The sequence below is a fragment of the Podarcis erhardii genome, assembly GCF_964252035.2.
Source record: "Podarcis erhardii genome assembly, chromosome: 4".
NCBI classification, from domain to species: Eukaryota; Metazoa; Chordata; class Lepidosauria; order Squamata; family Lacertidae; genus Podarcis; species Podarcis erhardii.
Window position 1 is genome coordinate 2,688,835 of NC_138508.1, and position 22,176 is coordinate 2,711,010.

General features: G+C 47.7%; 6 protein-coding genes across 13 annotated transcripts in view; 3 read left to right on the forward strand and 3 right to left on the reverse strand.

The window, feature by feature from the left end:
• LOC309340953 (uncharacterized protein) overlaps window positions 1–22,176 on the forward strand; it is a 233,778-nt gene that overhangs the window by 68,299 nt on the left and 143,303 nt on the right. The gene's annotated exons all lie outside the window — the stretch shown is intronic.
• LOC309340965 (uncharacterized protein) overlaps window positions 1–22,176 on the reverse strand; it is a 156,591-nt gene that overhangs the window by 39,865 nt on the left and 94,550 nt on the right. The window lies entirely within an intron of this gene.
• LOC309341105 (olfactory receptor 52P1-like) lies at window positions 2,509–5,166 on the forward strand. Its single transcript, XM_081860586.1, has one exon. It carries the CDS (start codon window positions 3,412–3,414, stop codon window positions 4,654–4,656), a length of 1,245 nt encoding a protein of 414 aa, XP_081716712.1. The 5' UTR covers window positions 2,509–3,411; the 3' UTR covers window positions 4,657–5,166.
• Window positions 11,360–12,553, forward strand: LOC309341184 (olfactory receptor 52K2-like). The gene has a single exon (XM_081860706.1). The coding sequence runs from the start codon at window positions 11,582–11,584 to the stop codon at window positions 12,521–12,523; it is 942 nt and encodes a 313-aa protein (XP_081716832.1). The 5' UTR covers window positions 11,360–11,581; the 3' UTR covers window positions 12,524–12,553.
• LOC309341151 (olfactory receptor 51G2-like) lies at window positions 14,926–19,407 on the reverse strand. Its single transcript, XM_081860666.1, has 2 exons — window positions 18,569–19,407; window positions 14,926–16,464 (listed from the first exon to the last, which is right to left on the reverse strand). Exon 2 carries the CDS (start codon window positions 16,316–16,318, stop codon window positions 15,383–15,385), a length of 936 nt encoding a protein of 311 aa, XP_081716792.1. The 5' UTR covers window positions 16,319–16,464; window positions 18,569–19,407; the 3' UTR covers window positions 14,926–15,382.
• LOC309341150 (olfactory receptor 51G2-like) lies at window positions 19,721–22,059 on the reverse strand. The gene is made up of 2 exons (XM_081860665.1): window positions 20,180–22,059; window positions 19,721–19,759 (listed from the first exon to the last, which is right to left on the reverse strand). Exon 1 carries the CDS (start codon window positions 21,489–21,491, stop codon window positions 20,484–20,486), a length of 1,008 nt encoding a protein of 335 aa, XP_081716791.1. The 5' UTR covers window positions 21,492–22,059; the 3' UTR covers window positions 19,721–19,759; window positions 20,180–20,483.

A 22,176-nucleotide genomic window follows, 5' to 3' on the forward strand; every position in this document is an offset into this window, starting at 1 on the left:
GGGCTGGGTGTTCTTCAGTATGCGGATGACACCCAGCTCTACCTCTCCTTTAAATCAGAACCAGTGAAGGTGGTGAAGGTCCTGTGTGAGTGTCTGGAGGTGGTTGGAGGATGGATGTATCTAAAAGCCCTTCACACATGGCTATGTACAGTGATACCTCCGGTTGTAGATGGGATCCATTCCGGAGCTCCAGTCGGATCCCGAGGTTTCCACAACCGGAGGTGCCGCTTCTGTGCACGCATGTGGCATGCTAGCGCACTTCTGCACATACGCACAGCACATAGAGTGCTCCTGTGCATGTGCAAGCAGTGAAGCCCAGAAAAACACTTCCGGATTTGCCGGGTGAGTATCCCAAAGGATACGTAACCGGAGGTGACCGTGAGTAGAGGTACCACTGTATTAGGAACACAGCCATACATTCTTGTGTGTGTATGTTTCTATTTGCAAACTACCCCAGTCTCTGAGCGGTGAGAGAGACTCCAGGGATCCCTGACCCATCTTCGGTTTCCTTGGAACGAAGGTCAGCGGAGACTGTGGTATCTTTACGTTATATAGTTTTATTTACTCTCATATTTAACCTGAGTGTCTTCTCTTTGGCGATCACTCGTAGCCGAGTAAGATTGTCTTCCATAAACACGGTTTTAACAATGAGTCCGTAAATGACTGTGGAGGCCAATTCTGGATCCACATGTCCTTCCACAGTGGGGACATTGTCTGGGCAGTGTGGATTTGCCAAGTGTGCCTTCCTCTTGGCACGTTTCTCCTTTGCGTCCTGAGTTCGAGTGTCTTCAAAGCCCATGACACCTTTGGTAAAGGCTGTTCTCCAACTGGAGCGCTCGCAGGCCAGTGTTTCCCAGTTGTCAGTGTTTATGCTACTTTTTTTTAGATTTGCCTTGAGACAGTCTTTGAACCTCTTTTGTTGACCACCAGCATTACGCTTTCCATTTTTAAGTTCGGAATAGAGTAGTTGCTTTGGAAGACGACAATCAGGCATCCGCACAACATGACCAGTCCAATGAAGCTGATGTTGAAGAATCATCGCTTCAACACAGGTGATCTTTGCTTCTTCCAGTACACTGGCCTTAGTTCGCCTGTCTTCCCAAGTGATGTGTAAAAGTTTTCAGAGACACCGTTGATGGAATCTTTCAAGGAGTTGGAGATGGCGTTTATAAGTGGTCCATTTATTTTTTGAAATGAAACAAAATTTACAGTAAGATGGGAAAGAATGTTTATTTTTGTATACTTCCACTTTATATTTTTTTTGGGGGGGGATCCTACTTTTTCTGATTGCATTATCAAAACTCATCTTCCACGTTGCATCTCCTTCTATTCTTGAGAGAGATAAGACTCTCAGCCTGCCTTTGTTGCAGAGTAGTTCTGTTGGGATTTTGCATAGACTTCAGCTGAGGAAAGGAAAGCTCAGCTGAGCAATTAGTGACCATTAATGTGAAAAATCCAGCATGGGAAATGTCTGAATTGCCCCCTTCCCTTGATGCCCTGAGCATGTGCTTATTTTGCTGAATGCTTAATCCGGTCCTGGGTAATGGCCTTGAGGGGTGGGCTAGGGCAGCCAGTGTGTTCACGCCAGCCTGAGCAGGGGGCACCATTCTCTCAACCCAGGGAACTTTGCTGATCTGAGGAAGCTAGATCTGTCTAGTTCAGTACAGATGACACCGGCATTTACCCAGGAGCAAGCCTCATTGTATTCAAAGGGATTAACTTCTTCTGAGTAGGCCTGGTTAGGACTGTGCTATGAGCTACATAGCTGGGGGTCCCCAGTTCCAGCCTCTGCCCTTGTGTAATTTGGTGTCTTTAGCTAGGCCCCTGTCTCAGCCTCAGGAGCCCCCACAGCTGCAATATGGGGAGAGTATAGCACTGGCCTACTTTACAGGGTTGTTGTAACCATATAGGGCTGCTGAGCATCCTTGCCACAGGCCATGTTCCATGTGGTGAAGTGCTGAGCAGCAAAGCACTCCTGGGAATGCCCCTTATCCTTCCCCCAGAAGAGTTGCTTCAACTCACACCCTCAACACCCACCCACTGCAGTTCAGGGAGGCTCCCCCACCACCCTGCACAACTGGTAATTAAACACACATTTAGATCCACGCTGAATCTGTGTGTGATTGTAGCAATTCTCCGCAGATGGTGCAAATCTGCTGGGACCTTGCCTCCTCCCTGAGCAAGAGGTGCATAAAAACCTCTGAGTTCCAACTTCTGCCTTCTGTCTTTCCTGGGCATCCTGCCTGTTGACCACCCCAGGAGATGCCCTCGCCTTCTACCAGCTACTGATGCTGCTGACACGGGAACAGGTAAATACAGGGAATCCTGTGGCTTCCAGCAACTGCTACTGAATTTCAGCAATGCCCTTGGATCAATATGGGGAAAGGTAGCTGGGTTCCTCTTGAGGGTATTGGGTGAGCCAACATGAAGGTGATTAAGGACTGAGGAGTGGAGTGGTTGTTCTGTGGTATTACGGCAGTGGACAAAGCTGTAATGCATTTTTTTAATTTAAAAAATAATGTGGAAGAGGTGTGTCTGTCAATTTTGGTTTCTCTCAGTTTCTCTTTTTTTGAGTCTCATGTTTCCTTTGCCCCATTTCTGCACCAGTTTGTGGTTTATTTTTAATGGGTGCACAGAAACACAGACACACTTTTGCTTACCGCCTTGTCCAGCTGACACACTTTTGCAAGCCATTTGCCACAAGGCAATGCGTTTTTGTCCCTTGTTCCCATTAACCCATGGTTGTGTGCAGTTCCCTCTTAATAAACACATTTTTGTGTTGGCAGAAAGGCTGCAAATTTTGAGAAGTGCAGATTTTCAAGGCTAGCTGCATTTTGGACTGCTTAGTGGTTCAGGAAGAGCAAATTAGGCTGGTTTATGTTGAACTGTAAACTGAATGAACTTCGCTCCCTTTTCCTAATCCAAACTTTCCTCAGATAAATAGTAGAGTCTGCTCTTGCTGGAGAAAGTGTTGCCTCTGTATTTGGAACTGATTTAAGACCCAACTTTGGAAACAAACAACAGGATCCCAAGCATGTCTAATTCTCACTGATCTTAACCTTACCAGTGAATCGTGGAGAAGGATTAGCCCACTTCATAGAAAGTGAACCATTCCTGTTTGGAATGTGTATCTTACAATTGTTTCTTATCATTGTGTGTTCTGTTGCTGGGATTCCATCCCTGGGAATGGAACAAAACAAATAAAGTTTGTTTGCAAAGTTATTCCATTTTTGCTTGAGGCACTGCTTGGATCCTTGCCAGGGTTATTTGTTGCTCTTGACACACACAGATTCACACACATATCACAAGTCCTTCTGGCTGAGCTCATTCCCTGCTCAGCATGCTGGAAAGACTCCAGGTCACGTGCTACCACCTTGACAGTGTCGAGGGACAGAGGGATTGGCGCTCAGGATGGATGGCCCTCGTTCAGGCACATCTCATATGACCAACAGCTATGCCAGTTCCTGGAAACCATGGCAGGCGAGAGCGCTGCTCTTGTGCTTGAATCCTTCTTGTGGGTTCCCCACTGGTATCTGGTTGGCCACTGTGAAAACAGGATGCCACTTGAGATGGGCTGTGACCCTGTTTTGTCAGCTTCTTCTTATATTCTCAGCACATCTAAACGCTTGCTTCCTTTCAGAAAGGCCACCATGTTTCAGAAGTGAGCAGGCCCACGTCTCCAGTTCTGGCATGTCAGCTGCTAACTGGACTCTGCTCCACCCCTCCACCTTCATCCTTCTTGGGATCCCGGGACTGCAAGCCTTCCATGCCTGGATTTCCATCCCCTTCTGCTCCATCTACATCCTCTCCCTTCTGGGGAACTGCCTTCTCTTGGCGGTCATCAAGAAGGAGCCCAGCCTCCATGAGCCCATGTACTTGTTCCTCTGCATGCTGGCAGTGGCAGATCTTGTGGTCTCGACTACCACCTTACCAAAAATCCTGGCTATATTCTGGCTTCAGGACAGAGGCATCCACACCAGTGCCTGTCTGGCTCAGGTGTTCCTGATCCATTCCTTCTCCACCATGGAGTCGGGCTTCTTCGCTGCCATGGCCTTCGACCGTTACGTGGCAATATGCAACCCGCTGAGACACTCCGCCATCTTGACCAAAACTGTTGTGATCAAGATTGGGCTGGCTGTTTTGATCCGGGGGGCTGTGCTCCTGCTGCCCCACCCTTTCCTGCTGAAGCGGCTCCCGTACTGCAGGGGGAATGTCATCTCCCACACCTACTGTGAGTTCATGGCGCTGGTGAAACTGACCTGTGCAGATACCCGTGCCCCCAGAGCATACAGCTTGACTGTTGCCTTCCTGACTGGCGGGCTGGATTTCACCTTCATCATCCTGTCCTACACCCTGATCCTGCGGACAGTCTTCCAGCTGCCTTCCAAGGAGGCGCGGGCCAAATCCCTGGGCACTTGCGGCTCCCACATCTGCGTCATCCTGATCTCATACACTCCGGCATTCTTCTCCTTCCTCACCCACCGATTCGGCCACAGGGTCAACCCCTGCGTCCACATTATTGTTGCCAACATCTATGTCTTGATTCCGCCCATGATGAATCCCATCATCTATGGGGCAAAGACAAAGAAGATCCGAGAAAGCATCCTAAGAACCCTTGGGGTCTCCTCTGCTGGAAACATGGAAATGAGAAAATAGAGCCCTGCATGACCCCAGTGGGACTGAACTGAATAAGCTTACACTTAGTTTTGTTCTGCACCTTCCCTGCTTCTGTTATGAAGCTACCACATAAGTCCCAGCAGTAGAACCATTAATGTTTTCTGCCCAGGTAACTGTGATGCTTTCTGCCAGAGAGCATATTCCTTGTTTTCCTGTTTGCTGCTGTTGCGTGTGACTATGGAAGGACTAGGTGAGCTGGTGGGTTTCTCTGCGATCAGCTGTGTGCAAAATTCACCACTCCTCTTCCCAAACCTTCTCATGAATGTTTCTTAAGGTCTGGAAGCTCTTCTGAGCACCTTCACACTGTATGACTTCTGCATGCACAGCACTCTTGCCAGTGCAATCAATTCTCGACACAGCTGCCGCCGCCACCAACATCCTGCTTCGTGTGGGCAGGCTGTTGCCTTACTGGTTCCGAAACGCAACTTGCAGGATTATCACACAAAAGTTAAAGTGTGGCTGGAGCACATTTGGACCTGCTCTTAAGCCAAAGCCCTCAAATATAGGTGGAATCTTCTTTCTTGTAGTTTGGAACCATTGCTCCGTGTCCGCTTCTCTGGAGCAGCAGAAAACAACCTTTCTCCCTCCTCTATGTGACATCGTTTTATATATTTGAACATGGCTATCATATCACCCCTTAACCTCCTCTTCTCCAGGCTAAACATGCCCAGCTCCCTTAGCCGTTCCTCATAAGGCATCGTTTCCAGGCCTTTGACCATTTTGGTTGCCCTCCTCTGGACACGTTCCAGTTTGTCAGTGTCCTTCTTGAACTGTGGTGCCCAGAACTGGACACAGTACTCCAGGTGAGGTCTGACCAGAGCAGAATACAGTGGCACTATTACTTCTCTAGACCGGTTGCCATATTCCAGGGGTCCTCAAACTTTTTCAAGAGGGGGGCAGTTCACTCTCCCTCAGACCTTGTGGGGGTCTGGACTATATTTTGGAGGAAAAAATGAATCGCCATGGGGGGGGGGAGAGGAAGAAGAAAGAGTCAGAGTCGGGAGCCCCTGCAGCCACAGTCCCTGCTGTGGGAGGAGGGCCCAAGCACTGCCGCCTCGTTGACCACGACTCCCCGGTGGCCCCCTCACTGCTCCTTCCCCCTTCCTCGGGCCTCACCAATGCCACAGGCCTCAGCCTGGGCAGGGACAGCAGACGCCGCTGCTGCCAAAGCTGCCTCCTCCCGGCCCACCCGCCGGCCCAGGCTGAAGAGGAAGGCGCCCAGGCAGAGAGAAAGAGGACTTCAGCCCAGCACCTCCAAAGCGGGCGGGCGGCAGACAGCAAAGGGAGAAGGGAGACCGCCAGGGTGGAGGGGAGGTCCACCATCCATCCAGGTGCAGAGACCCCGCCTCCTCTGCCTTCCCTTGGCCAGGAAGCAGCGTCTCTCCTGGACCCTGCCCCCCCCCCCGGGCTGGGCTCTTCAGCGCGGGGGAGAGCGACGACCAGAGCAGCAGCAGCCCCAGGAAGGAGCTGAGCAGCAGCACCGTGCGCAAGAGGAAGCCCAGATTCAGCTGCAACCTCAGCGCCAGCCCCACGAGCTCGCCAAAGCCACTGGCCCCCTCACTGCTCCCTCCCACATTGCTCTCTGCTCAGCCGCCCGCTGCTGTGGGAGCCAAGGGGGGCTGCGTGTTGGCGGCGGCTCAATGAATGAAAGGCCATGTTGGAGTTCACCAATCAGTCCCCACGCCACTGAAAAGCCACGCTGAGATGCTTGCTGCCCTGCAGACGCTTGGTGAGTTTTCAGATGGCCAAGCGGGTCAGATTTGCGATCCTTTCAGGCCACATCTTGCCCCTGGGCCGTAGTTTGCCGACCCCTGCAATATTCATTCATGATTCCCCATCCACCAGACGCCTAGCCAATCAAGAACTATTATTCAAATAGCTGTCAAACCGACAACCAATCAGAAGAGTCCATTTTGACAGCAACTACTTATCCAATAGCGCCCCCTAACAAGGGCTCCCCTGGAACTGCAGCTGTCAAAGCCTGTGTTGCAGACACAGCTCAGCTGAGGGGAAGTATGGGGGAAATTTAAAAGGAGAAGAACCCTTTTTTCGGGGGTTCTCTTTGCTTCTTGTAGCTCGAAGTCTTGTTGCAACAATAAAGATCAGGCCTCCTAACTGCTGTTTGAGGTTGAATCCTGACAAGACAGAAGTACTGTTTTGGGGGGACAGGGGACGGGTGGGTGTGGGGGATTCCCTGGTCCTGAATGGGGTAACTGTGCCCCTGAAGGACCAGGTGTGCAGCCTGGGAGTCATTTTGAACTCACAGCTGTCCATGGAGGCGCAGGTCAATTCTGTGTCCAGGGCAGCTGTTTACCAGCTCCATCTGGTACGTAGGCTGAGACCCTCCCTGCCGGCGGACTGTCTCACCAGAGTGGTGCATGCTCTGGTTATCTCCCGCTTGGACTACTGCAGTGCGCTCTACGTGGGGCTACCTTTGAAGGTGACCCGGAAACTACAACTAATCCAGAATGCAGGCAGCTGGACTGGTGATTGGGAGTGGCCGCCGAGACCATATAACACTGGTCCTGAGAGATCTGGATTGGCTCCCAGTACGTTTCCAAGCACAATTCAAAGTGTTGGTGCTGACCTTGAAAACCCTAAACGACCTCAGTCCAGTAGACCTGAAGGAGCGTCTCCACCCCCATCGTTCTGCCTGGACACTGAGGTCCAGTGCCGAGGGCCTTCTGGCAGTTCCCTCACTGTGAGAAGTGAGGTTGTAGGGAACCAGGCTGAGGGCCTTCTCGGTAGTGGCACCTGCCCTGTGGAACGCCCTCCCACCAGATGTCAAAGAGAAAAATAACTACCAGACTTTTAGAAGACACCTGAAGGCAGCCCTGTTTAGGGAAGTTTTTAATATTTAATGCTGTACTGTTTTTAACATTTGATTGGGAGCCGCCCAAAGTGGCTGGGAAGACTCAGCCAGATGGGCGGGGTATAAATGATATGTTGTTGTTGTTGTTGTTGTTGTTGTTGTTGTTGTTGTTGTTGTTGTTGTTGTTATGCTTCATTATCTTGGCCAGAGCCTTTTGTTTAATGATCCAACTTGAGCCTGGGGAACTCCCCACGACAGGTGGAATCACACTGTTTAACACTTCAAAACCTGCAGTTCCACATCTGACCTCCAGGGAAGCAGTCAGTTCCCTAAGATGCTTACAGAGTTCATATTCCGCTCTTTTCGTTAAAGGGGTGGGGTTTGAGAAAAAGAGCAGGGCCTCCCTCCAAAATGCTTCCTGAGGTTCCAGAGGCCTCTCCAACCATTCCCCTGGCATTGTGGGCCAGGACCATGGATGGCATCCCAAGCAGTACGTCTCCTGGATCCATTAACCCTTTCCTGTCCGATCACTCATCTTACAACACTGTGAAATCCTTTTAAGAGCTAAGAAGTTGCCACAACCACTGTCTATTCAGATGGGGGGTTGCTCCAACTCACACCCTCAACACCCACCCACTGCAGTTCAGGGAGGCTCCCCCTCCCAGCCTGCACAACTGCTCATGAAACACACATTTAGAACCAAGCTGAATCTCAGTGTGATTGTAGCCACTCTCAGCAGATGGTGCAAATCTGCTGGGAAAAGATTCCCAGCAGATTTGCACCATCTCCTCCCTGAGCAAGAGGTGCATAAAAACCTCCCAGGTCTAATTTCTGCCTTCTGGAGATGCCCTCCCCCTCTACCTGCTGCTGCTGCTGCTACCACAGGAACAGGTAAATACAGGGAATAAGAACATAAGCAGAGTCTGCTGGATCAGACCAATGGCCTGTCTAGTCCGGCATCCTGTTCTCACAGTGGACAACCAGATGCCTCAGCGGGAGACCTGCAAGCGGGATCCGTGCACAAGAGAAATCTCCCCTCCTGCTACTGAATTTCAGAAAAGTCCTTGGATCTTAATGGGGAAGGGGCGAATCTGTTAATCTTGGTTTCTCTCCGTTTCTCCTTGTTCAGCCTTCTCCTTACTTTGCCCCATTTCTGCACCAGTTTCTGACTGATTTATTTATTGAAGTAATTGCTTCAGTACCAAGTAAGTGTTCACAGAGAGGATCGTGCTCACTTTACAGTTTGGTTCTTTCTGCTTTTCTTGGGGAGTAAGTCTGCCTGGGTTCAACCATGGAGCTTTACTTGTAGGTAAATATGTGCATAGGATTCTGTGGGCTTACTCAAGAGTAAGTCTAACTGAGTTCACTTTCGCCATGCAGCTGAGATCTTTCTCCTCATTCAAAGCTGTTCTTCAGAGGGTTTCAAGGGAGCAGTTTATTAGGAAAATATCCAATTGACTAATAAAATTTCTTAACATAACTATAAATGTACAGCCAGATGGGTGAGGTATATATTAGTGTTATTATTATTCATATCCCACATTTAACATTCAAAGTGGCTTACATTGGTTATGATATATAAATACCAGTGCTGTACTTTAAATTTTAAAAATGATTAGGTAAAGGTAAAGGTACCCCTGCCCGTACGGGCCAGTCTTGACAGATTCTGGGGTTGGTGCGCTCATCTCACTCTAGAGGCCGGGAGCCAGCGCTGTCCGCAGACACATCCGGGTCACGTGGCCAGCGTGACAAAGCTGCATCTGGCAAGCCAGCGCAGCACACGGAAACGCCGTTTGCCTTCCCGCTGGTAAGCGGTCCCTATTTATCTACTTGCACCCGGGGGTGCTTTCAAACTGCTAGGTTGGCAGGCGCTGGGACCGAACGACGGGAGCGTACCCCGCCGTGGGGATTCGAACTGCCGACCATGCGATCGGCAAGTCCTAGGCGCTGAGGTTTTACCCACAGCGCCACCCACGTCCCCCCAAAAATGATTACCTTAACATTATTAAATTGTTGTTCTTGTTATTCATATCCCACATTTAACATTAAAAGTTCCTTACATTGATTACTACTGTATATATAAATACCAGTACTTTAAATTTTAAAAATGATTACCTTAAGCAACCTAAATGTTGCCTCTGAATAAACATTTACATTATGGTCACACAGCTTCCCTCACCCCACCTAAAAAAAAAAAAAATCCACGAAATTTAGTCACAGAAATATTTTAAACACAGGTAAAATGAGGCATCTAGCATATTCTTTGTGAAATATAAGCATCATACAAAACCTAATGGCCTTTTCTTCAAGATGTACTGAGGGATTTACATTTTGAACAAAACAATCGTGTTTTGGATGGATATGACAGCCAAGAATGATAACGGGTCCTACCTTCAGATGCTGGCCTCCGCACACTCCAGGACTGAGGTTATCTGATGGGCCTGGCATCGTGACTTTGAAGGAAAAGGGGTTTGGGAATGTTTGGCTCAGTTTTCCAGAGAAAATGAGGTAGGAGGACTCTGAGTAGCCCAAGAGAAACCAGCTTGCCAGGAGGAGTCAAAAATAGACTCTTGTGCCAAATTCAGAGGGCAAGAGACTGGAGGGGTGCCATGCAAACGTTTCAGCAAACTCTGGGCCTGGTACCCAATAGGCAGTCCTAGAAACTGCAGAAACTGTAGATAAGAGCTGAGCGAACAAAGAGTTACTGTAATTGCATCAGAATATTTGATCCCTTGGCATCAGAAGTTGAGGGAACTGAGACTTGTTATATTGGAGAGGGGGGAGTCTAGAGTGAGCCAGTAGAACTATATAATGATAGCATTGGAAGGGATCCCTGAATGCCATATAGTCCAATCATTTCTGCTCACTGCAGGAAATCCAGAGCTGGGGTATCCCTAAGAGCTGGTTGATCATTCACTGCTTGAAGAGCCTCCCAGAAAGGAAGGGAACCCACCCCACCATCGCTCTAGGTAATTTGGAGGGACTGGGAAAAGTCCTCTACAAGAAGTGAGGCTGCTTATATTTTACTTTTCTGCCTCTTACTATTTACTTTTCTTGCAGCATCTCCATCAATTTGACATCATTCACAAACAGAGGGCATCCTCCTGCTCCCCAATTAGATAATTCATCCAATTGTTTGTCTTTTGACATCATTGCATTGGTTTTCACATGGTGTTACCAGCTGCTTGGGGTTTCCTTTTGGTAAGAAAATTGAATTCAGTTGAATCAAAGAAATGGATGGAGATAGTAGGATTAGTAGGAGACCCTGGAATAAAAAGTGTCAATTATTGACCCTCATGTTTCTCCCCTGGTTTCTAGGTACTTACTCAGAGTTTAATTTTCTAGGAATGAAGGCCAGCAGAGACTGTGGTGTCTTTATGATACATGGTTGTGAACGCACACCCCATAAGCATGGAGGAGCTCACTACATTAATACCACAACAGATTTTGCTCTCCATTAGTCACAGGTTTGGATCCAGCACAGAGCAAGCTGGTCTCTGTGTCTCCAGCTTCTAGCCAACTTCCAGCAGTTCAGAGACAATGCACTCCTATTGTTCTCTCCAGCTGGCAGCTTTGAGGTGAGGCTCACCCATTAGCCTGGATTGCATCACCTTTTAGTTGTAGCTCCTGCAACCGAGCTCATTCTTTTGAGATGCTGACACTTAAATGGCCAGCTAAGACCATTATCTTACAAATAAATCTGTCTGACCTGTTCAGCAAACTTCTCTTGTCAGATTCTAACCTCACTGGGTACAGGACCCCCAAGAACTGGAAGGCACTTGTGACATCATCCAGACTGACTCCTCTTTAAACTTACAATACTATCTGGGATCTTTCTTTTTTTTCTTTCCCAAAATTTTTATTGATTTTCACAAAATTATAGACACACTAACAACTAAACAAACAAACAAAAATCAAACCTTATTAAAACTAATTTAACTTAACGTATTTAACTAAATTATCATTGAATTTCGACCATTCTTCCTGGTACTCCTCCTCCTTCTGGTCACGTATCTGGGATCTTTCTTTGCAGGCTCAAAGACATACCATGGCTGCTGCTCAGTGAAACCTTTCCCAGGAGCTCAGCATACAATGTTGGCTTCCAACTGGACCCTGCTCCACCCTTCCACCTTCATCCTGGTGGGAATTCCAGGCCTACAGGATGTTCAGATCTGGATCTCCATCCCCTTCTGCTGTCTCTACATCCTCACTCTCCTTGGGAATTGTCTCCTCTTAGTAGTTGTCAAGAGAGAGCCAAGCCTCCATGAGCCCATGTACTTATTCCTCTGCATGCTGGCAGGTGCCGACCTGGTGGTCACCACCACAATTGTGCCCAAGATCTTGAGCATTTTCTGGTTTGGCCATGGAAGCATCCATATAAATGGCTGCCTGGCCCAAATCTTCTTGCTCCACTCCTTCTCAACCATGGAATCAGGGTTCATCTTAGCCATGGCCTTTGACCGCTACATGGCCATTTGCAAGCCCTTGAGACATGCAGCGGTCCTGACCAATGACATGGTTGCCAAGATGGGACTGACCATCGTGCTACGGGGGGCCATCCTCCTGAGCCCCCACCCTTTCCTCCTGAAATGGCTCCCGTATTGCAGAGGCAACGTCATCTTGCACACGTACTGTGAGTTCATGGCTCTGATGAAACTGACCTGTGTGGACACGGGGGCAGAGAGGGCCTACAGTCTCCTGGTTGCTTTTCTAACTGGGGGGCTGGACTTGGTGTTGATCATCATATCTTACATCCTCATTTTCCAGGCTGTCTTCCAGCTCCCTTCCAAGGAAGCACGGGCCAAATCTCTTGGCACCTGCGGCTCTCACGCCTGTGTCATCCTGGTCTTCTACACTCCAGCGTTTTTCTCCTTCTTAACCCACCGGTTTGGTCACGTGGCTGCCCATGTCCACATTCTGGTAGCAAATATATACCTGCTCCTTCCACCCATGATGAACCCCATTATTTATGGAGTAAGGACCAAGAGAATCCAGCAGGGTCTCTTCAAGATCTTCTGTGTCAAAACCAGATAAAAGGCCAGGAACTTGGAGCATCTCTTTGAGTTCAGCTGCATCTGCTTGTGGAAAACCACAGACAGAAGAGAGGGCTCTTCCTTCTCTGCTTCCTGGTTTCCCCCAGGCTGGACACTGTGAGAACAGGCTGAGAACTGGATTGGCCATTGGCCTAATCCAGGAGTCTCTTCTTGGATTCTCATCCACCTATGCTCAACTTGTAAAGAGGTGTAAATGAAGCAGTACGTCACACAACACCAGTCAGCCTCCAATGTTCCAAAAGAACAGGAGTAGTGCAATGGCTTATCCACACTCAGTTTTTGGCCCTCTCTTTCCAGGCAGAGCTTTAACGCTCCGTGTCCGAACATGTTTTCTCCACCCTGCAAAAGCCTGCTCTTTAAAGCTGAATTCTAGATTTTGGAGTGCCCCCCCCCCAAAAAAAAATTAGAGGCAGTTTTGGTACCAACTCTTAGGTCATTTCAGCACCACGTAAAGGCATATTTGCTTTTCCTGGGATTTTTGTAGATTGAGAGTGGAATGGGAATAGACAGCCTTGCGATGGTAATAATGGTTTGGTTGCTCATTATTTTTAACTGACTTTGTAATTTATGCTGCTTATATGAGTGTGTGTATTTCAGTTTGTGCATATTTCAGAGTCAGAGGGAGGTAGGAACTTCCTGCTGGTGTTCAAAATGCTGCGGAAGCCAGAAGGAGAATTAGACTAGCCAACTGCCCTCCTTGCGGAGAGCTGTGCATTTGTGCATTCGGAGAGCCAGTGTGGTGTAGTGGTGAAGAGCGGTGGACTCATAATCTGGGGAACCGGGTTCGCGTCTCCGCTCCTCCACCTGCAGCTGCTGGGTGACCTTGGGCCAGTCACACTTCTCTGAAGTCTCTCAGCCCCACTCACCTCGCAGAGTGTTTGTTGTGGGGGAGGAAGGGAAAGGAGAATGTTAGCCGCTTTGAGACTCCTTAAAGGGAGTGAAAGGTGGGATATCAAATCCAAACTCTTCTTCTTCACAACATGATGCTGTAATAAAAAGACTATAAATCTATCAACTGCTTGTTAATTCTTATCTGTGAAGTTACCGAAGGGAGGGGAGGACTCTCCGCACCTAACACAAGGAGGCAAATGTCCGGTGGCAGCAGCTGAGCATAAGAACATAAGAAGAGCCTGTGCTGGGTCAGGCCAGTGGCGCATCTACTCCAGCCTCCTGTTCTCACAGTGGCCAATCAGGCGCCCCTTCTGGGTAACCTGTAAGCAGGATTCAAGCATAAGAGCAACTCTCCCCTCCTCTGGTTTCCAGCAACTGGGATTCAGAAGCATTCAACTGTGGAGGCAGAGCTTAGTCATTGGGGCTAATAGCCATTGATAGCCCTCTCTTCTAGGAATGTGTCTAATTCTCTTTTAAAGCCATCTAGGTTGGTGGCCATTCCTGCCTCCTGTGGGAGGGAGTTCCATAGTTTGACTGTGCACTGCACAGACTTTATCTGTCCTGAATCTTCCAACATTTAGCTTCATTGAAGGAGCGTCTCCACCCCCATCATTCTGCCCGGACACTGAGGTCCAGTGCTGAGGGCCTTCTGGCGGTTCCCTCATTGCGAGAAGCCAAGTTACAGGGAACCAGGCAGAGGGCCTTCTTGGTAGTGGCGCCCTCCCTGTGGAACGCCCTCCCACCAGATGTCAAAGAGAAAAACAACCACCAGACTTTTAGAAGACATCTGAAGGCAGCCCTGTTTAGGGAAGCTTTTAATGTTTAATAGGTTTTGTATTTTAATATTCTGTTGGAAGCTGCCCAGAGTGGCTGGGGAAACTCAGCCAGATGGGTGGGGTATAAATAATAAATTACTACTACTACTACTACTACTACTACTACTACTACTACTACTTCATTGGATCTCCAAGATTGCTCGGTGTTAGAAGAGAGGGAGAAAAACTTTCCTCTGTGCCATGCATAATTTTATAAACTAAGATTATGTTGTCTCTTGCTCACTTTTTCTCTAAACTCAAAAGCCTCAAATGCTGCAACCTTTCCTCAAAGGAAAGCACACCTGGGCTCAATATTGCACCCAGTGGATACGGTTGAAGAAATAGGAAGGGCCACAAAACACAAGATCACATCTGAAACAATTTTCATTGTTTACTGAGGCAAAGCATGTAACGCAAATGCAATGATAAAGTGGATGTAGCCAACAAGGAACAAGGTAAAAAGCAAATACATGGATGGTGAATAAAATGATTGGCATCCGTCTGTCCCAGGAGACAATGGAGGAGTGTGCCTTTGAAGGTGAAGTCAATCGGTTGGAAGATTGCAGCAGCTGCTGTGGCTGCAGAGACTGATTCAGGAGGGACATGTTGTGTTGCAGGTGGGGAAGATGAAGGTGTCTGGTTGTGCTGCTGCGGATGCACCAAACTTAACAAGGAATCGGGTAGAAATTTATTTTTTATTTATTAAATTTGTACTCCACCCCTCATCCAAAGATCACAGGGCGCTTCACATTAAAATACAAAATGAGAACACAAAATATAATAATCAAACCAAACCAAACCAAACCAATAGCCCCATTCCTAAGAAATAAATGGGTATTTTAGATTCTAAAGCCTTAGGACAGGGACTGCCTTATTAGACACTCTGGGAGGTCTTTTTAAATCTTAGACACCTGCATTTCAGACACCTGCTGCTCTCTCCATCTACCCAGGACATGGATCACGACCTCACCAGGAACATAAGATGAGCCTTGCTGGGCCACAGCTGTCCTCATCTGACCCAGAGTTCCCAACCATCACCACTGAAACTGTTGCAGAGTGGCTCCCCACCACCAGCCCTTTCCCAGCAAATTTCAGAAAAGCAGAGCAGGTTCTAAGAATGAGGAGCTGGTCCTTCACTTGGAGAAGATCTGGATTATCCTGGCCCGAATCTGCTTTGTTTTCACACTGTACACAACTGGGTTCATTAGGGGTGGCACCAGCAGGTAAACATACCCCATGAAAATGCGTATGAGGAGAGGGGAATCCCTCCCGAACCTGTGAATCACAGACAAGCCAATCATGGGCATGTAGAAGAGCAAGACGGCGCAGATGTGGGAGACACAAGTGTTGAGGGCCTTGAGGCGCTCCTCCCGCGAGGCGATGCTCAGGACCGTCTTGAGGATCATGATGTAAGACAGCAGGATCAGGAGCGAGTCCACGCCCACCGTGGAGACGATGACGAACATCCCGTAGATGCTGTTGACCGTGATGTCTGAGCAGGCCAGCTTCATCACCTCTTGGTGCAGGCAGAAAGAGTGGAAGAGGACATTGGCCCGGCAGTACTGATGCCTCCTGAGAAGGAAGGGCAGTGGGAAAATCAGGGCCACACCTCTGAACACGAAGGCCAGCCCCATCTTGCTTATCCTCGGCACAGTTAAGATGGAGGCATATCTCAGAGGGTTCCGGATGGCCACGAGGCGGTCAAAAGCCATGGCCAAGAGAATGGAGGATTCTATGAAGGACAGGGAGTGGATGAAGAACAGCTGAGTGAAACAGGCATCCAGGCTGACTCTTCTGGCGTTGAACCAAAAGATGCCCAGGATGGTAGGCATGGTGGAGAGGGATAAGCCTAGGTCTGTCATGGCCAGCATGGAGAGGAAAATATACATGGGCTCATGGAGGCTTTGGTCTGTTTTGATAATGAACAGAATAATGGCATTTCCCATGATGGAAATGATGTACATGGAGCAGAATGGGATGGAAATCCAGATGTGGCTGGATTCCATGCCAGGGAACCCAGTAAGCCAGACCATTGGTGGCTTGGGCTTGGTGCTGTTTTGGAGATCCATGATGTGGTCTGGTAGGTTCTTCCAGGAGCATCAGCCTCTTGGGTGCAAGCAAGGAAAATGTATCCTACTACCAACCAACATTGGTTAGGGCTCCAAGGAGTTCCTTACAACTTTTTGTCCTTTCCTGTCTTCTGGAGATGGGACCCCTGAGAGGAAAAAGGCAGAAAAATGGTAGTAAGTCGATAGCACAGCTGCCTGGAAGCTGTGGGGGCTGGTAGGGCTTAGGGAAGTAGGTGTTGCCAGAGCCAACAACAAGCAGAGCCACCTCATTCTACTTTTGTCCCCATCTTCTTCATCCCTGTTGAATTCTACAAGGGGCAACAGGGATGCTAAGGCAGAGGAAGCTGACAGCCAGAGGAATCTCATGGACTGGTTGTATGAAAGAAGGCAGGGTGAGGCTGGATGGCCATCTGTCAGAGATTCTTTAGCTGTGATTCCTGCATTGCAGGAGGTTGGGCTAGATCAGTGTTTCCCAACCTTGGGCCTCCAGCTGTTTTTGAACTACAATTCCCATCATCCCTGACCACTGGTCTTGCTAGCTAGGGATGATGGGAGTTGTAGGCCAAAAACATCTGGAGGCCCAAGGTTGGGAAACACTAGATGACCAACAAAACTGCACTCTACTATTCTGTGGTTCAAATAATGAGACTACAGTGAGAGTTTTCTTTTTGCAGGGAATATTTTGATTTTGTTGTGGATAGAAAAGAGTACTGTCTACTTCCAAATGCCAGTACAAAATCCAATTCAACTGTCTAGAAGTGAGCTGATGTAAAAGCTAGAATTGGGCTCATTGTAGAAGAAAGAGGAGTTGTGCAAGTGACTTTTGAGGGGCAGCAAAGAGGAGGTAGGAGTTCCTCAGCACCCTAAGTGAATGCCCTCTAGAGATCTTATCTTTCCCCAAAGCTCTCTCCATGCTGAGCACCCAGAAATGCCATCTCAAGCCCTCTCTCTTCTTGCTGCCTGCCTCCCTTCCCGAAGGTAGAGGCTGGATAGTTGTGCAACCAAGTCCTCAAATAATTTATTTATTTTATTTTATTCTATTTATTTCACAAATTTGTCCATTTGTAAAACAAAACGAGACAAAACCTCAAAGCGAAAACAGAACAGTAAAAGCAAGAGAGAGAAAATACAGCCCTACATTAAAACAAACAAAAGGTAAAAATCAAAACAGATTAAAAAATACCTCAACTTTCTAATCATCTGGGTAGGCATTTAAAGTTGTGAGGTGTTGTAACTGAATACGCAAGGTGGGCAGAAAGAATCCGGAAAAAGCCTTATGATGGCAAGGGTACCAAATCTACAGTTCTAGGATTGTAACACAGCCATTGTGATGGATAGCCATTGATATCCTAACTACCCTCTGTAGAATACACACACACACACACACACACACACACACACACACACACACACACACACATAATGTCTAGTAGCACCTTAGAGGCCAACTAAGTTTGTTCTTGGTATGAGCTTTCGTGTGCTTTTGTCTAATTCCCCTTTTAAATATAGATAGGTAGCCGTGTTGGTCTGCCATAGTCAAAACAAAATAAAAAATAAAAAAATAAAAAAAATCAAAATAAAAAAATTGTGCTACTGGAAGGAATTTTTTTATTTTGTTTCCCCTTTTAAAGCCATCCATGATGGGGGCCATCAATGCCTCCTGTGGCATTGATTTTGCATTGTGTGAAGAAGAATGTAGTCTGTCCCGAATCAACAGCTGCTCTTGATTTGCTCTATTGGCAGTGCCATGGCTGTAGCTCAGCAGTAGGTGAAAAGATCCCCAGCAGCAGCAGCAGCTAGACCTGGCAGAGACCTGTGTGCCTGACTCTGTGTAGGGCAGCTTCTTCTCTGCTTGGACCAGCTTCCCTCTCTCTGCAGACGGCTCCATCGCTTTCCTCTTTCAAGTACCTTTTCAAGACCCAGCTCCTCTACACACCTTTCTGGACCACCTTAGCCCTCCTCGCTCCACCTCACCTTCCTTTCTCCATCCCACTCTTTGCTTGTTCAACTCTGGCTTCTCCCCCAACTACCTGCATCTGATGCAGACCAAAGTCTTTGTGCAGGAACCAGATCACTCTCTGGACTAGTGCTGTAGATATCAGTGTCAAATCATACCAGAAGGTAAAAATCACCTGCTGGATCAGGCCAATGGGCCATCTGGCCCAGCGTCTCCTTTTCACAGTGGGCAACTAGATGCCCCAAGGGGAAACCCACAAGCAGGATTCAAGCCCAAGAGCACTGTCTCCCCACCTGTAGTTTCCAGAAGCATTACCATCTATGACTGTGCAAGCAGAGCACCCTCGGTTGTCCTCTCCTCCTCCATGAATTTGTTCAATCTTCTTTTAAAGCCATCCACATGGGTGGCCATCACTGCCTCCTGGGGGAGCGAGTTTCATGGTTTAACAATGTGCTGCAAGAAGAAAATGTTTCTTGTATCTGTCCTGAATGTGGTACCATTATGGAGAACATGGCTGGAAGGCATGGAAGAAACAATGGCTCATCGGCTGGTTTGCTGCCCAAACAGACCTCTTCCCAGATAGACGCATGCATTCACACCCTGAAAACCAGGTGGTCCAGCACACCCTAATCTATCTAGAAGACAGGTCCTGGGGGCTCCAGAACCCTATAAATCATGAGTGAGAGAGTGATTCTGTTGCAGAGCCTGTTGTCCACAGAGCAATCAAATGGCCTTTATGATTCTTCCCAGGCTGACACCTCTGAGGCCTTTTGTCCCTGCGGGAAGGAGGAAGCTCTGCCAGCTTTGATCCTCCCAGCAGGTACCTACTGGTAATTGCCTCCCTCTGCTGACTCCGCTGGGAGATGGATCTGCACTTAGTGCCAGATGCACCATTTAAAGTAATGCTTCCCAAAGTGGGTGGAACTGCACCCTGGGTGGGGGGTATTAAGAGGCAGGAGAGCACTAGAGGTGAGAACGCCTATCAGACTTTGGGGGGGGGGATCACTGGATCAAGCTCATCAATTTTGTTGAATTAATTAAACTAATTAATTCATTAAACTAACTAGTTTTAATTGGATTTTGAATAAGTGTGCAATAATGGTTACTGTTTTGAATTTTACTGTGCCGCTACCTTCCTATTCCGAATAATGCTTTTTATAGGGTAGGGTAGGGGGTGCTGGGGATGAGTATGGGACCGCACTGTGGTCAGTGGTCCAAAGTTTGGTTTAGAGGGTGGAAGGAACAGCAGAACAGAGTTTTGCGGCACCTTCAAGACTAACCGACTTATCATGGCAGAAACTTTTGTGGACTGAAGTCCACTGCATACAAGACATTTGAAGTGGACTCTGGTCAATGAAATTTTTATCCCATGTTAAATTTGTTGGACTTGCTATATGGAGCTATGCAGCATTTTGTGATTGCAGCAATTCCACAAACAAACAGTAGAAAATTGGTTAAAAACTTTATTAGCACTGAAAAAAGACCTTCCATTTCCTTTTTAAAAAAATAATATTTATTAAGTTTAAAGATTACAAAAGAAAGAAAAAGAATTAAACAAATCAATATAATACAATACAAAAACAAAAACACTACATAAAACATTGAATTAACAAAACAAAACAAGAACAGTTAAAAACACTTCCAATATTTTCAATCTTATCTTTCATTCACTTGTTTCACTGACTTCCTCACGCCTCCCTTTTTGTATTCCACTTCAATTAACTGTTTCAGCAATTCCTTTCCATCTTCCTCTATTTTCTGTCCTGTAATTAATCTTAACATATTCTAACCTTGTTTTTTCCCTTTAATACATTAACAATCTATCTGTACCTAGTTCCTTATAACATTTCTGCCAAGGCCATATAACTTCGTTCCACCATTTTTCTAAAGCTCATTAACAAGACCTTCCATTTCCTTACTGGACATGGATTGCTTCTGTGTAAAGAAGAGGCAAATTCTATGGCACAAATCTGCATTTTACATAGAGATTTCACCTGGCAGAAGATGGAACTTGCTCTCAAGGATGCTGTTTTGCTATTGTGTTTTGAAGTCATGGCCACATGGAATGTGCATTGTTTTGGGCTGGGAGCAGATACAAAAAGGGGAGTAAGTTGAGATGGGAGATTTGAGCTATTGGGAAGGGCAATGGATCCTTCATGGAGCTGGCCTCCCTTCTGATTCTGCAGCAGAGCAGGTGGACAAGGGTCTTCAGCCTTCCCAATGGACCCTTTGGGCCAAAAAGAGTTTTGCAGATACCCTTTGGCGCACCTCTTTCATTTTGACACAGTAGAGCACGGGGTTGAGCAAAGGTGGGGCCAGGAAGTGGATGTAGGACAACAGAACGTGGAGGAAGGGCGGGGTGTGGAGCTTGAGGTGGCTGATCAAGGACAATGCCAACATGGGGGTGTAGAACAGCAGGACCACAGAGATGTGGCAGGCACAGGTGTTGAGAGCTTTGTGGCGCTCATCCAGCGAGGTGATGGCCACAACGGTCTTCAAGATCCAGATGTAAGACAAGACGATGAGCAGTGGGTCCAGCCCCATAGTGGAGAAGACCACTAAGAGCCCGTAGATGCCATCCCTGCTGGACTTGTGGCAGGCCAGCTTCATCACATCCGGGTGCAGGCAGTATGAGTGAGAAAGGGCGTTAATATGGTGGCAGTAAGTCAGCCTCCTGAGAAGAAAGGGGATTGGCACATGCAAGGCCACACCCCGGAGGCCAATGGCCAAGCCAATGTGGACCAGCCTGGAGCTGGTCAAAATGGAGGTGTACCTCAAAGGGTGGCAGATGGCCACAAAGCGGTCAAAGGCCATGGCCAAGAGCACAGAGGACTCCATGATGGAGAACGTGTGGATGAAGAAGAGCTGGGAGAGGCAAGCATCCAGACTGATCTCCCTTGATCCAAGGAGGAAGACTCGGAGCATTGTGGGCAGGAGGGCTGTGGCCAAGCCCAAGTCACAGGCAGCTAGCAGGCCAAGGAAGATGTACATGGGGGAATGGAGGGCTGTTTCCGTGATTATGACAAAGAGGATGGCCCCATTCCCAAGAACGGACAGCAGGTAGACTGTGCCCACGGGGAAAGCCAGCCAATATGGGGTGGATTCCAGTCCTGGGAAACCCATCAGGAGAAAGAGAAGCCCAGGGAGGGCAGTATCATTAGGATGGTGAAGAATGGTGTGATTGCTCATCATTGATGGAGGGTCTTGCAGCTCCATTCTCTAGAAAAGGATGCAAGAAACGAGAAGTGAAGCAACTGTGCATTTGAATGATTATTCTTAAAGTCATCACACGAGTAATCACTTTTGCTCTTACATGGAGAATTTTAACCAGAAAAGTACAATGTCTGTGAACAATATATGTCTCGCAAAAGCAGTAGCACATGGCCAATGCAGCATTGCCACCACCTCACCGCTCAAATCCCATTTCTAAGGTTTCTCAGGAGTCAGTCAGCTGCGCTTTGTCTCAGATGGGCAATGCTGGTTGCAACAAACGACAATTTAATGTCAACAGGTGACTGAGTTTGAGGTGCCTCATCAAGACCACCCAATGCAAAGCTGTGCAAAAGGAATGAAACTGAGACTGCAGAGAAGAACATGAAAAGAGCCTGCAGGATCAGGCCAGTGGCCGACCAGATGTCTCAGTGGGAAACGCACAAGCAGGACTCAGGCACAAGAGCAACTCCCGCCCAGCAAGTGAGATTCAGAAGCGTCTACCACCTCCAATTGTGGATGAGGCAGATCTCTTTTTTCATTCCAAAATTCTTATTGTTATTTTTTATTTATTAGTCACTCACTACAAAAAAAAAAATCATCTAAGTGACTAGGTCAATACATTGCATGCTCAAGAAGATGAAGTGCATGACAAAATTAAGCACTTAATGATAGGTACTATAATTGTTAA